Source organism: Pristiophorus japonicus, chromosome 4 (assembly GCF_044704955.1).
Source record: "Pristiophorus japonicus isolate sPriJap1 chromosome 4, sPriJap1.hap1, whole genome shotgun sequence".
NCBI classification, from domain to species: Eukaryota; Metazoa; Chordata; class Chondrichthyes; family Pristiophoridae; genus Pristiophorus; species Pristiophorus japonicus.
Genome location: NC_091980.1, coordinates 162,807,487 through 162,823,541, shown reverse-complemented (window position 1 = coordinate 162,823,541; position 16,055 = coordinate 162,807,487). Strand labels below are relative to the sequence as shown.

The 16,055-nt window shown below is 44.5% G+C and overlaps 1 protein-coding gene across 1 annotated transcript in view; it reads left to right on the top strand.

Moving 5' to 3' along the window:
• Window positions 1-366: 366 nt before the first annotated feature.
• The window catches only part of LOC139262717 (intelectin-1-like), a 95,922-nt gene continuing 80,233 nt past the window's right edge, over window positions 367-16,055 (top strand). The window contains exon 1 of the mRNA XM_070877869.1: window positions 367-598. Coding sequence (XP_070733970.1) covers window positions 367-598 — 232 coding nt within the window. The remainder of the gene's footprint in view (window positions 599-16,055) is intronic.

The following is a 16,055-nucleotide window of genomic DNA, read 5'->3' as shown; positions in this document are numbered from 1 at the left end:
ACGTGACGGTCTTTAGTGGGTTTGATTGGAGTCACCATCGGCGGAAGTAGTCCTCTTCCTCTGCAAGTCATTGGTCAGGGTCTCCTCGGTGACGGACAGATTCATGTTTTGCATGGCCAAGGCAGTGTATACGAACTTGCGGGACTCTGTTTTGGGCAGATCACTGGTACAAACCTTGAATAACATGGGTGCCAGGACAGAACTCTGTGGGAGTCATTGTTCAATGTCCTATATCTGTTCTTCTGAGTGCCAAAGATCGAGGTACGTTTAATTTGTCAAGGTGGCAGAGAGAATATAACCCAAATCTATGTTTCCTCTCTAAATACAGCAAAGGAAATCCAATCATCGTCTCCAGAACCGTTCTCGATGACTTCCTCAATAATCAAAGTTGGCAAAGAAATTCCTGTCAATACATCAACATTGGAAGGCCGGCAAACCTTCCAAAGGTCAGTTGACACCAACATCAGCTGGATTCTGGCAATCACCAATGTCTTCAACAGATTTATAGGAATTATTAACCTGCTGCCAAATGCAGTATACCTCAGTGGTTTAGAAACACATATATTCCTTGCAGGACACGTTGGTACCAATGACATAGGTAAAAAAAGGGATGAGTTCCTACAAAATGAATTTAAGGAGCTAGGAGCTAAATTAAAAAGTAGGACCTCAAAAGTAGTAATCTCGGGATTGCTACCAGTGCCACGTGCTAGTCAGAGTAGGAATCGCAGGATAGCTCAGATGAATACGTGGCTTGAGCAATGGTGCAGCAGGGAGGGATTCAAATTCCTGGGGCATTGGAACCGGTTCTGGGGGAGGTGGGACCAGTACAATCCGGACGGTCTGCACCTGGGCAGAATCGGAACCAATGTCCTCGGGGGAGTGTTTGCTAGTGCTGTTGGGGAGGAGTTAAACTAATATGGCAGGGGGATGGGAACCAATGCAGGGAGATAGAGGGAAACAAAAAGGAGGCAAAAACAAAAGACAGAAAGGAGATGAGGAAAAGTGGAGGGCAGAGAAACCCAAGGCAAAGAACAAAAAGGGCCATTGTACAGCAAAATTCTAAAAGGACAGAGGGTGTTAAAAAAACAAGCCTAAAGGCTTTGTGTCTTAATGCAAGGAGTATCCGCAATAAGGTGGATGAATTAACTGTGCAAATAGATGTTAACAAATATGATGTGATTGGGATTACGGAGACGTGGCTCCAGGATGAGCAGGGCTGGGAACTCAACATCCAGGGGTATTCAACATTCAGGAAGGATAGAATAAAAGGAAAAGGAGGTGGGGTAGCATTGCTGGTTAAGGAGGAGATTAAGGCAATAGTTAGGAAGGACATTAGCTTGGATGATGTGGAATCTATATGGGTAGAGCTGCAGAACACCAAAGGGCAAAAAACGTTAGTGGGAGTTGTGTACAGACCTCCAAACAGTAGTAGTGATGTTGGGGAGGGCATCAAACAGGAAATTAGGGGTGCGTGCAATAAAGGTGCAGCAGTTATAATGGGTGACTTTAATATGCACATAGATTGGGCTAACCAAACTGGAAGCAATACGGTGGAGGAGGATTTCCTGGAGTGCATAAGGGATGGTTTTTTAGACCAATATGTCGAGGAACCAACTAGGGGGGAGGCCATCTTAGACTGGGTGTTATGTAATGAGAAAGGATTAATTAGCAATCTCGTTGTGCGAGGCCCCTTGGGGAAGAGTGACCATAATATGGTGGAATTCTGCATTAGGATGGAGAATGAAACAGTTAATTCAGAGACCATGGTCCAGAACTTAAAGAAGGCTAACTTTGAAGGTATGAGGCGTGAATTGGCTGAGATGGATTGGCGAATGATACTTAAGGGGTTGACTGTGGATGGGCAATGGCAGACATTTAGAGACCGCATGGATGAACTACAACAATTGTACATTCCTGTCTGGCATAGAAATAAAAAAGGGAAGGTGGCTCAACCGTGGCTATCAAGGGAAATCAGGAATAGTATTAAAGCCAAGGAAGTGGCATACAAATTGGCCAGAAATAGCAGCGAACCTGGGGACTGGGAGAAATTTAGAACTCAGCAGAGGAGGACAAAGGGTTTGATTAGGGCAGGGAAAATGGAGTATGAGAAGAAGCTTGCAGGGAACATTAAGACGGATTGCAAAAGTTTCTATCGATATGTAAAGAGAAAAAGGTTAGTAAAGACAAATGTAGGTCCCCTGCAGTCAGAATCAGGGGAAGTCATAACGGGGAACAAAGAAATGGCGGACCAATTGAACAAGTACTTTGGTTCGGTATTCACAAAGGAGGACACGAACAACCTTCCGGTTATAAAAGGGGTCGGGGGGTCTAGTAAGGAGGAGGAACTGAGGGAAATCCTTATTAGCCGGGAAATTGTGTTGGGGAAATTGATGGGATTGAAGGCCGATAAATCCCCAGGGCCTGATGGACTACATCCCAGAGTACTTAAGGAGGTGGCCTTGGAAATAGTGGATGCGTTGACAGTCATTTTCCAACATTCCATTGACTCTGGATCAGTTCCTATGGAGTGGAGGGTAGCCAATGTAACCCCACTTTTTAAAAAAGGAGGGAGAGAGAAAACAGGGAATTATAGACCGGTCAGCCTGACATCGGTAGTGGGTAAAATGATGGAATCAATTATTAAGGATGTCATAGCAGTGCATTTGGAAAGAGGTGACATGATAGGTCCAAGTCAGCATGGATTTGTGAAAGGGAAATCATGCTTGACAAATCTTCTGGAATTTTTTGAGGATGTTTCCAGTAGAGTGGATAAGGGAGAACCAGTTGATGTGGTATATTTGGACTTTCAGAAGGCGTTCGACAAGGTCCCACACAAGAGATTGATGTGCAAAGTTAGAGCACATGGGATTGGGGGTAGTGTACTGACATGGATTGAGAACTGGTTGTCAGACAGGAAGCAAAGAGTAGGAGTAAATGGGTACTTTTCAGAATGGCAGGCAGTGACTAGTGGGGTACCGCAAGGTTCTGTGCTGGGGCCCCAGCTGTTTACACTGTACATTAATGATTTAGATGAGGGGATTAAATGTAGTATCTCCAAATTTGCGGATGACACTAAGTTGGGTGGCAGTGTGAGCTGCGAGGAGGATGCTGTGAGGCTGCAGAGCGACTTGGATAGGTTAGGTGAGTGGGCAAATGCATGGCAGATGAAGTATAATGTGGATAAATGTGAGGTTATCCACTTTGGTGGTAAAAACAGAGAGACAGACTATTATCTGAATGGTGACAGATTAGGAAAAGGGGAGGTGCAAAGAAACCTGGGTGTCATGGTACATCAGTCATTGAAGGTTGGCATGCAGGTGCAGCAGGCGGTTAAGAAAGCAAATGGCATGTTGGCCTTCATAGCAAGGGGATTTGAGTACAGGGGCAGGGAGGTGTTGCTACAGTTGTACAGGGCATTGGTGAGGCCACACCTGGAGTATTGTGTACATTTTTGGTCTCCTAACCTGAGGAAGGACATTCTTGCTATTGAGGGAGTGCAGCGAAGGTTCACCAGACTGATTCCCGGGATGGCGGGACTGACCTATCAAGAAAGACTGGATCAACTGGGCTTGTATTCACTGGAGTTCAGAAGAATGAGAGGGGACCTCATAGAAACATATAAAATTCTGACGGGGTTAGACAGGTTAGATGCAGGAAGAATGTTCCCAATGTTGGGGAAGTCCAGAACCAGGGGTCACAGTCTAAGGATAAGGGGTAAGCCATTTAGGACCGAGATGCGGAGGAACTTCTTCACCCAGAGAGTGGTGAACCTGTGGAATTCTCTACCACAGAAAGTTGTTGAGGCCAATTCACTAAATATATTCAAAAAGGAGTTAGATGAGGTCCTTACTGCTAGGGGGATCAAGGGGTATGGCGAGAAAGCAGGAATGGGGTACTGAAGTTGAATGTTCAGCCATGAACTCATTGAATGGCGGTGCAGGCTAGAAGGGCCGAATGGCCTACTCCTGCACCTATTTTCTATGTTTCTATGTTTCTAGGACAGAAGAAAGCAAGGCTCTCGACCAGGAGTGATCGCAGAACAAGAATCAAGCCACAGCCACCTCAATGCCCTTGAACTCAGCAAGATGTGAATGGTGGAGGAGCCTTGTGGAGAAAACTAACCATTCACTCCAGCAGGAAAGCATGGACACTGCTCAATCACAGGACAACCATCAGAGCGGACACCATTGCATCCCATTTGATACAGACATCAAAGGCTCTGGTGGACAAAGAATTTCGATGCCAGGTGAAGCAGCAGCTTTCGACAAACTTGATGGCGGTACCAAGATCGACAACTATGTTTGATCCATTCACCTTGGATAGTCGATGCATTGGTTGTAATCTATCAAAATTCCTTGGATTCCAGAGAGGTTCCAGCACATTGGAAAACAGCAAATGTCGCTGCCTGGAAGAGTTGTGGATGCAGAAAAGCTCACCACTTTTAAGAGATGCTTGGATGGGCATTAAAGTGCAGTAACTTGCAGGGTTACGGACCTAGAGCTGGTAATTGGGATTAGACCGGATGACCTTTTGTTGGAAGGTACAGATATAATGGTAAGTACTACAGAGAATAGAGTACAGCCAGGGTGATCTCCTGGACTAGTTTTGATTGCCTGGATGGGTCGGAGAGGAATTTTCCCAGATTTTTTCTCCCAAAATTGGCTTGGGTTTTTATCTGGTTTTTGCGTCTCCCAGGAGATCACATGGCTCCGGTTGGGGTGGAGTGTAGAATGTTTCAGTACAAGGGGTGTCGCAGTTATGTGAGGCGGGCTGGTTGGGCTGGGTGCTCTTTGCCTTTCCGTCATTGTTCATAGGTTTATATGTAATCTTTAGGGCTGCTGACCAAGGGCCGAGTGTCTCTTTGTTGGTCGGCGCAGACACGATGGGCCGAAATGGCCTCCTTCTGCGCTGTAAATTTCTATCTTTCTATGTAACGCCCCTATTTAAAAAAGGAGGCAAACAGAAAGCAGAAAACTTTAGACCAGTTAGCCTAACATCTGTGGTTGGGAAATGCTGGTATCCATTATTAAGGAAGCAGCAGCAGGACATTTGGAAAAGCATAATTTTGGAGCGGCCTATAAAAGGCCCAGCGGGAGATCGAGAGCCAGCGGCAGTTGGTGAGAGGGGAGCGACCTATCAAAGGCCCAGTGGGAGATCGAGAGCCAGCGGCAGTTGGTGAGAGGGGAGCGACCTATAAAAGGCCCAGTGGGAGATCGAGAGCCAGCGGCAGTTGGTGAGACGCGGGAGCGGTCTATCAAAAGGCAGCTACAGCGGGAGAGAAAGCAAAATAGAAGTAGAAAGTAATCAAAAAGTGACATCACAGCCAATGGGGTAAGTGATTGGCTGGTGATTGGTGAGTAGCTTTTCTTTTATTTTTTATATCAGTAAGTGAACTGTAACATTGTTATTACCAATTTAAGGGTATCTAAGGTTAAGACATGGCAGGAGAGCTCGGCCATGTGATATGCTCCTCCTGTACCATGTGGGAACTCGGGGACACTTCCGGTGTCCCTGGGCGCTACGTGTGTGGGAAGTGTATCCGCCTCGAGCTCTTGACGGTCCGCGTTGCGGAATTGGAGCTGAGGGTGGATTCACTCTGGAGCATCCACGATGCTGAGAATGACGTGAGTATCACGTGTAGTGAGTTGGTCTTACCGCAGGAGAAGGGTCCACAGCCAGATAGGGAATGGAAGACCAGCAGGAAGAGCAGTGCAAGAAAGATAGTGCAGGGGTCCCCTGTGGTCATCCCCCTGCAAAACAGATACACTGCTTTGAGTACTGTTGGGGGGGATGACTCATCAGGGGAGGGCAGCAGCAGCCAAGTTCATGGCACCGTAGGTGGCTCTGCTGCAAAGGAGGGCAGGAAAAAGATTGGAAGCGCGATAGTGATAGGGGATTCGATGGTGAGGGGAATAGATAGGCATTTCTGCTGACGCAACCGAGACTCCAGGATGGTATGTTGCCTCCCTGGTGCAAGGGTCAAGGATGTCTCGGAGCGGGTGCAGGACATTCTGAAATGGGAGGGAGAACAGCCAGTTGTCGTGGTGCACATTGGTACCAACGACATAGGTAAAAAAAGGGATGAGGTCCTACGAAAAGAATTTAAGGAGCTAGGAGCTAAATTAAAAAGTAGGACCTCAAAAGTAGTAATCTCGGGATTGCTACCAGTGCCACGTGCTAGTCAGAGTAGGAATCGCAGGGTAGCGCAGATGAATACATGGCTTGAGCAGTGGTGCAGCAGAGAGGGATTCAAATTTTTGGGGCATTGGAACCGGCTCTGGGGGAGGTGGGACCAGTACAAACCGGATGGTCTGCACCTGGGCAGGTCCGGAACCAATGTCCTAGGGGGAGTGTTTGCTAGTGCTGTTGGGGAGGAGTTAAACTAATATTGCAGGGGGATGGGAACCTATGCAGGGAGACAGAGGGAGACAAAAATGAGGCTAAAGCAAAAGACAGAAAGGAGATGAGGAAAAGTGGAGGGCAGAGAAACCCAAGGCAAAGAACAAAAAGGGCCACTGTACAGCAAAATTCTAAAAGGACAAAGGGTGTTAAAAAAGCAAGCCTGAAGGCTTTGTGTCTTAATGCAAGGAGTATCCACAATAAGGTGGATGAATTAACTGTGCAAATAGATGTTAACAAATATGATGTGATTGGGATTACGGAGACGTGGCTCCAGGATGATCAGGGCTGGGAACTCAACATCCAGGGGTATTCAACATTCAGGAAGGATAGAATAAAAGGAAAAGGAGGTGGGGTAGCATTGCTGGTTAAAGAGGAGATTAATGCAATAGTTAGGAAAGACATTAGCTTGGATGATGTGGAATCTATATGGGTAGAGCTGCACAACACTAAAGGGCAAAAATCGTTAGTGGGAGTTGTGCACAGACCTCCAAACAGTAGTAGTGATGTTGGGGAGGGCATCAAACAGGAAATTAGGAGTGCATGCAATAAAGGTGCAGCAGTTATAATGGGTGACTTTAATATGCACATAGATTGGGCCAGCCAAACTGGAAGCAATATGGTGGAGGAGGATTTCCTGGAGTGCATAAGGGATGGTTTTCTAGACCAAAATGTTGAGGAACCAACTAGGGGGGAGGCCATCTTAGACTGGGTGTTGTGTAATGAGAGAGGATTAATTAGCAATCTCATTGTGCGAGGCCCCTTGGGGAAGAGTGACCATAATATGGTGGAATTCTGCATTAGGATGGAGAATGAAACAGTTAATTCAGAGACCATGGTCCAGAACTTAAAGAAGGGTAACTTTGAAGGTATGAGGCAGGAATTGGCTAAGATAGATTGGCTAATGATACTTAAGGGGTTGACTGTGGATGGGCAATGGCAGACATTTAGAGACCGCATGGATGAATTACAACAATTGTACATTCCTGTCTGGTGTAAAAATAAAAAAGGGAAGGTGGCTCAACCGTGGCTATCTAGGGAAATCAGGGATAGTATTAAAACCAAGGAAATGGCATACAAATTGGCCAGAAATAGCAGCGAACCTGGGGACTGGGAGAAATTTAGAACTCAGCAGAGGAGGACAAAGGGTTTGATTAGGGCAGGGAAAATGGAGTACGAGAAGAAGCTTGCAGGGAACATTAAGGCGGATTGCAAAAGTTTTTATCGGTATGTAAAGAGAAAAAGGTTAGTAAAGACAAACGTAGGTCCCCTGCAGTCAGAATCAGGGGAAGTCATAAAGGGGAACAAAGAAATGGCAGACCAATTGAACAAGTACTTTGGTTCAGTATTCACTAAGGAGGACACAAACAACCTTCCGGATATAAAAGTGGTCAGAGGGTCTAGTAAGGAGGAGGAACTGAGGGAAATCTTTATTAGTCGGGAAATTGTGTTGGGGAAATCGATGGGATTGAAGGCCGATAAATCCCCAGGGCCTGATGGACTGCATCCCAGAGTACTTAAGGAGGTGGCCTTGGAAATAGCGGATGCATTGACAGTCATTTTCCAACATTCCATTGACTCTGGATCAGTTCCTATCGAGTGGAGGGTAGCCAATGTAACTTTTTAAAAAAGGAGGGAGAGAGAAAGCAGGGAATTATAGACCGGTCAGCCTGACCTCAGTAGTGGGTAAAATGATGGAATCAATTATTAAGGATGTCATAGCAGCGCATTTGGAAAATGGTGACATGATAGTTCCAAGTCAGCATGGATTTGTGAAAGGGAGATCATGCTTGACAAATCTTCTGGAATTTTTTGAGGATGTTTCCAATAAAGTGGACAAAGGAGTACCAGTTGTTGTGGTATATTTGGACTTTCAGAAGGCTTTCGACAAGGTCCCACACAGGAGATTAATGTGCAAAGTTAAAGCACATGGGATTGGGGGTAGTGTGCTGACATGGATTGAGAACTGGTTGTCAGACAGGAAGCAAAGAGTTGGAGTAAATGGGAACTTTTCAGAGTGGCAGGCAGTGACTAGTGGGGTACCGCAAGGTTCTGTGCTGGGGCCCCAGCTGTTTACACTGTACATTAATGAATTAGACGAGGGGATTAAATGTAGTATCTCCAAATTTGCGGATGACACTAAGTTGGGTGGCAGTGTGAGCTGCGAGGAGGATGCTGTGAGGCTGCAGAGTGACTTGGATAGGTTAGGTGAGTGGGCAAATGCGTGGCAGATGAAGTATAATGTGGATAAATGTGAGGTTATCCACTTTGGTGGTAAAAACAGAGAGATAGACTATTATCTGAATGGTGACAGATTAGGAAAAGGGAAGGTGCAACGAGACCTGGGTGTCATGGTACATCAGTCATTGAAGGTTGGCATGCAGGTACAGCAGGCTGTTAAGAAAGCAAATGGCATGTTGGCCTTCATAGCGAGGGGATTTGAGTACAGGGGCAGGGAGGTGTTGCTACAGTTGTACAGGGCCTTGGTGAGGCCACACCTGGAGTATTGTGTACAGTTTTGGTCTCCTATCTTGAGGAAGGACATTCTTGCTATTGAGGGAGTGCAGCGAAGATTCACCAGACTGATTCCCGGGATGATGGGACTGACCTATCAAGAAAGACTGGATCAACTGGGCTTGTATTCACTGGAGTTCAGAAGAATGAGAGGGGACCTCATAGAAACGTTTAAAATTCTGACGGGTTTGGACAGGTTGGATGCAGGAAGAATGTTCCCAATGTTGGGGAAGTCCAGAACCAGGGGTCACAGTCTGAGGATAAGGGGTAAGCCATTTAGGACCGAAATGAGGAGAAACTTCTTCACCCAGAGAGTGGTGAACCTGTGGAATTCTCTACCACAGAAAGTAGTTGAGGCCAATTCACTAAATATATTCAAAAGGGAGTTAGATGAAGTCCTTACTACTCGGGGGATCAAGGGGTATGACGTGAAAGCAGGAAGGGGGTACTGAAGTTTCATGTTCAGCCATGAACTCATTGAATGGCGGTGCAGGCTAGAAGGGCTGAATGGCCGACTCCTGCACCTATTTTCTATGTTTCTATGTTTCTATAATACAGTCAAGCAGAGTCAGCATGGTTTTATGAAAGGGAAATCATGTTGGACAAATTTGCTGGATTTCTTTCAGGATGTAATGAGCAGGGTGGATAAGGGGAATGAGTGGATGTGGTGTATTTGGATTTCCAGAAGGCATTTAATAAGGTGCCACATAAAAGGTTACTGCACAAGATAACAACTCACGGGGTTGGAGGTAATATATTAGCATGGATAGTGGATTGGCTAACTAACAGAAAACAGAGTCAGGATAAATGGTTGGCAAACGATAACCAGTGGGGTGCCACAGAGATCGGTGATGGGGCCTCAACCATTTACAATTTATATGAATGACTTGGATGAAGGGACCGAGTGTAATGTAGCCAAGTTTGCTGATGATACAATGATGGGTAGGAAAGCAAGTTGTGAGGAGGACACAAAAGATCTTCAAAGGGATATAGACAGGCTAAATGAGTGGGCAAACATTTGGCAGATGGAATATAATGTGGGAATGTGTGAGGTTATCCACTTTGGCAGGAAAAATAAAAAAATACTGTTATTTAAATGGAGATTAATTACAAAAGGCTGCAGTAAAGAGGGACCTGGGATTCCTTGTGAAACACAAGAAGTTAGTATGCAGGTACAGCAAGTAATCAGGAAGGAAAATGGAATGTTGGCATAACAGCAGAGATGTCCTCCTGTAATTTTACAGGCTTTTGGTGAGGCCACACCGAGAATACTGCATAGTTCAGTAGTGGGGAAAATGTTGGAATCAATTATTAAAGGTGAAATAGCAGCGCATTTGGAAAGCAGTGACAGGATCGGACCAAGTCAGCATGGATTATGAAAGGGAAATCATGCTTGACAAATCTTCTAGAATTTTTTGAGGATATAACTAGTAGCATGGACAAGGGAGAACCAGTGGATGTGGTATATTTGGACTTTCAAAAGGCTTTTGACAAGGTCCCACACAAGAGATTGGTGTGCAAAATTAAAGCACATGGTATTGGGGGCAATGTATGGAGGTGGATAGAGAACTAGTTGGCAGACAGGAAGCAGAGAGTCGGGATAAACGGGTCCTTTTCAGAATGGCAGTCAGTGACTAGTGGGATGCCACAGGGCTCAGTGCTAAGACCCCAACTATTTACAGTATACATCTATGATTTAGATGAAGGAATTGAGTGTAATATATCCATGATTGCAGATGACACTAAGCTTGGTGGCAGTGTGAGCTGTGAGGAGGATGCAAAGAGGCTGCAGGGTGACTTGGACAGATTAGTTGTGTGGGCAAATGCATGACAATTGCAGTTTTATGTGGATAAATGTGAGGTTATCCACTTTGGTGGCAAAAACAGGAAGGCTGAATTATTATCTGATTGGCGGCAGATTAGGAAAAGGGGAGGTGCAAAGAGACCTGGGTATCAGTCATTGAAAGTTGGCATGCAGATACAGCAGGCGGTGGGGAAGGCAAATGGTATGTTGGCCTTCTTAGCTAGGGGATTTGAGTATAGGAGCAGTGAGGCCTTACTGCAGTTGTACCGGGCCTTGGTGAGGCCTCACCTGGAATATTGTATTCGGTGTTGGTATCCTAATCTGAGGAAGGTCATTCTTGCTATTGAGGGAGTGCAGCGAAGGTTCTCCAGATTGATTCCTGGGATGGCAGGAGTGACATAATAGGAGAGACTGGATCAACTGGGCCTGTATTCACTGGAGTTTAGAAGAATGAGAGGGGATCTCACAGAAACATATAAAATTCTGACAGGACTGGATAGGTTAGATGCAGGAAGAATGTTCCTGATGTTGGGGAAGTCCAGAACCAGGGGTCACAGTCTAAGGATAATGGGTTAGCCATTTAGGACCGAGATGAGGAGAAATTTCTTCACTCCTGTTGGCCTGTGGAATTCTCTACTGCAGAGAGTTGTTGATGCCAGTTCGTTGGATATATTGAAGAGGGAGTTAGATATGGCCCTTATGGCTAAAGGGATCAAGGGGTATGGAGAGAAAGCAGGAAAGGGGTACTGAGGTGAATGATCAGCCATGATCTTATTGAATGGTGTTGCAGGCTCGAAGGGCCGAATGGCCGACTCCTGCACCTATTTTCTATGTTTCTATACAGTTTTGGTGTCCTTATTTAAGGAAGGATATACTTGCACTGGAGGCACTACAGAGAAGGTTCACTAGGTTGAGTAGCGAGAGTAAATGTTGGTCCCTTAGAAGACGAGACCGGGGAATTAGTAATGGGGAACATGGAGAAGGCAGAAACTCTGAATATATATTTTGTATCAGTCTTTACATTAGAGGACATTAATAATATTCCAACAGTCGATAGTCAAGGGGCTATAACAGGGGAGGAACTTTACACAATCACAATCACTAAGAAGGTGGTACTCAGTAAGATAATGGGATTAAACGCAGATAAATCCCCTGGACCTGATGGCTTGCATCCTAGGGTCTTAAGAGAAGTAGTGGCAGGGATAGTAGATGCATTGGTTGTAATTTAGAAAAATTCCCTGGATTCTTGGGAAGTCCAAGCAGATTGGAAAACTGCAAATGTAGCACTCATATTTAAAAAAGGAGGCAGACAAAAAGCAGGAAACTATAGTCCAGTTAGCCTAACATCTGTGGTTGAGAAGATGTTGGAGTCCATTATTAAAGAAGCAGCAGCAGGACATTTGGAAAAGCAAAATTCGGTCAGGCAGAGTCAGCATGGATTTATGAAGGGGAAGTCATGTTTGACAAATTTGCTAGAATACTTTGAGGATGTAACGAACAGGGTGTATAAAGGAGAACCAGTGGATGTGATGGATTTGGACTTCCAGAAGGCATTTGACAAGGTGCCACATAAAAGGTTACTGCACAAGATAAAAGTTCATGGGGTTCGTGTAATATATTAGCATGGATAGAGGATTGGCTAACGAACAGAAAACAGAGAGTAGGGATAAATGATTCATTCTCGGGTTGGCAATCAGTAACCAGGGGGTGCCGCAGGGATCAGGGCTGGGACCCCAACTATTGACAATCTATATTAACGACTTGGAGGAAGGGACTGAGTGTAATGTAGCCAATGTTGTCAACAATACTGTTTTGTATTTAATCCTTTGAAACTTGCATGACACCTGACCACCAGAGGGTCCACCTGTTGGGGGTCCCAAGGTATCCCAGCATCCCTTGGGAGCACTGTATATAAGCAGGCCTCCCACGAGGTATCTGCACTCTAGAATCTTATTAAAGGAGCTAAGGTCACACTGCTAATTGCACACAGTACACAGTCTCACCCTTTATTATAAATGTAATAATTGGCAATGAGGTAACGAACAACTGCACGAAAATGCAAAGAACAGTCGGCATCCTGGAGAAGTTCTCAGAAGGGGACGATTGGGAGGCCTTCATGGAGAGACTCGACCAATACTTCGTGGCCAACAAGCTGGAAGGGGATGAGAATGCTGCCAAATGAAGGGCTATCCTCCTAACTGTCTGTGGGGCAACATCCTCTGGCCTCATGAAGAATCTCTTGGCCGTGGCAAAATCAACAGACAAATCCTACGAAGAATTGTGTACGCTGGTCCGGGAGCACCTAAATCCTAAGGAAAGCATTTTGTCGAGGAAATTTTAGCTTAAATTAACTCAGGCGGAGGCTTTCAGAGTCGTGCTTCGAGAGAATTTTATTTTACAAGCGAGATATCTCGGAGAGCTTGCTCAGTCCGCACCGAGGCAAATACTCTGAATTTTACAAGAAAACCCGCTCTATCTTTATACAGTTGAAACAGGAATCTAAAACACACCACACAAGTACATTAATCATACATTCTTGTAAACGCAATCAAAGCAAGAACTTTATCTAAAACACCTCATATGAGCATTAATCATACATCCTGTAAATACAAAGGTCATTTCAGGATGCAGACTTTTATCTTGTCCTTGCATAGTTTCTCCCTATCCGTATTCTGATAAGCAGGGTATCTGGAAACTCATGTAAACACTAGATAGTCATGTATTTACAACATTCTTTGTTCCAAGATCTGAGAGGTTTGGGTGTTTTCTTCTCTAGCTCCACTAATTTAATTAACTCAGCAAGAAGTGAACTTAACCCTTTCCTTAAAAATAGGGCTTAGATCATTTTCTTCCACAATTCCCTCCTTGTTGATCTTTTACTAGATCAACACAGTTTCTTATATATTCTTTTCTTGTTCAAATAGGGGTTCATACCCCTCAGGGTAGGGTCTCATTTTAAGACATTCCTCTTCATTGTAATCATCTACTTTTCCCTCTATGCGATTTAACCTTCCTTTTATGGACACACTTTTCCTTTCTACTTGGAATACCAGGCTCATTACTTGACTAATTAATTTTTTCAACTTTATCCATACTCCACAAATGATTATTAATAATGTAAGCATCACTACACCCATGATTATTATGGGGTGTACAGCTAGCTTCAGTACTGCGGAAGCTTTTGGGGACCATCCGAAAAACACATCCCACCAGTGGTGTACCGTCAAAGAGGTAACTTCATCTGCGATTCTTACTAGCTGCCCCTTCTTGTAACTCATTTCGACTCTAAATTGGTGGATGCCTCTGCCTCTTTTTGACAGAGCTTCCTCAATTTGCTTGTCATTACGTATCAAATTGTGCAGTCTGGTCAAATTAATTACAGGGGGTAAGGGTTCAATCTTGTGCACAGACAGATATTTTTCTACATTTTGCCATTGCCCAAAGGTATAAGTTCTTTTTTCTTCAGGGTCATACAGGGTGTAGACTCCTTTCACGCATTTATTAATGGGGGGCCTATACAGAATTCCATCCAGATAGACAGGTTTATTTCCTGTCATACAGATCTCATTCTGTCCAATTTCCGTAATATCAGTGTCATTTGTTGGCTTCAGTTCCCACTTACATACTCCAATGGAGTGCTGTAGTGAGCATGGTTCGTATATGGCAGTTTGATAAGGACATACCATTCCGAATGGCCACCTAGCACATCCCCTGTGGTGATGTGTCAAATTCTTTTCATCAACCCAATCTCCTTTAAACTCTGGGTACCAAACGTTCTGTCCAAATAACTGGGGCATTACTTGGAACTGACACCAAATTTCTTGTCTCGTCTTATTTACTATTTCCATAGTTATGTTACATCCCTTTGAATCACAACTGGTATATCTTTCTTGGGGTTTAATGGTCAAATTAAGAAGCCTATCCTTCTGATTGATTTTCAGCAACCCTTCCCACGTGTCAGCATGGAAGGATAATATTTTCCTTTCTAGCTTGGCTCTCAATAGCTGTCTGATCGTTTCTTTAAACATGCAATGGGTGTACTTGTTTACTCCCTGTTGTTCCTTCATCAGGTTCTCTATTTCCTTTTCTATCCTTTCATTCTGCTTCCAGGTCATTACGTCTGTGACGTAACCTGATACCTGCAATTGCTTAATCCTTCATCCCAGGCATTTCTTATTTTTATGCCTTCCCCTACCAGTCCTCCGATGACCTGGATTTTATTTTGTAGGGTTTCGATATCCATGGAGTTCAATGCTCCTATTCCTGCTCCCACTCCACCTAACACAGTCCCTAACACATCCCGTTTCCTTTTCGGGGGCCTTTCTTTTCTAAAAGATACCTCAACACTGGTTGTGTTGCAGCCGCCTTTCTCCTTCGGGGGATATTTAATTTGTATTGTTAAATTTAATACGCCTGGGGACTTTACCACTGGGATGCAGGTGGTCAATATTCATTTCAGGTGTCCCGGATCTCGCGGGGAATGCTTATTTTTATTATGGGTCCATTGTTTAGTATAGGTTATTCCATTTATTATTTTCGTGAGGTTCATACACTTTACCCATTCTCTGTTTCCTAATTCAAAGTAGCAATTCTCTTCCAGTCCACACAATGTTCCATTGCTCTCCTGACTCTCACCCTGGTCCGTGCTGGTCAGGCAAGTCATATCCACCTTCCAGTTCAGGGATATATTAAATCCTTCCTCACTGGTCACTTTCACTTCTCCTGATCGCTGATCTATTTCTACTCCGCAAGCTTTACACATCACTGTGAAATTCCCTATCTTACAATTTTTTCCCTCTGGGCATGTAAAGTTATCTTGCTGCGTTGCCTTATCAATTTTCTCCCACTTTACATCTCCCTTCCATACTTTTCCTTCTTCAAGGAATTCTTCCTCCTGTCTGACTCTCCTTACTGCTAAAATGATCAGAATGCCCAATGTCCATTGATAGTTTTTCGAAAAGTCCCACCTCATCTTCTCTTTTCTGCTTATTTCTATAACACTCTTGAACTAATTCGTTACAAAAACAACACGCAAGCGCAATAGTAACCGTAACCAAAATAATAAATGCCCAGGCTGGCGCACAAATGAGTTCTGACATTTGTCCCTGGATTTTTGAGTAACTATAGATACTTTTAAGTCCACAATACACAATTGGGAGTGAACACAAAATAAGGGCAGGTACAGTTCTTTAGCGAGACGATGGTTGTTTTCTTAGTCGGGCGACCGTAGCTCGTCCTGGTTCAATGCCTTTTCTTTCGGCTGTAATTCGTCGAGGAAATAATATTTACAGCGGGTTGCATGCACCCAGTTCGGGTGCTTTTCCAACTTCAAAGCAGT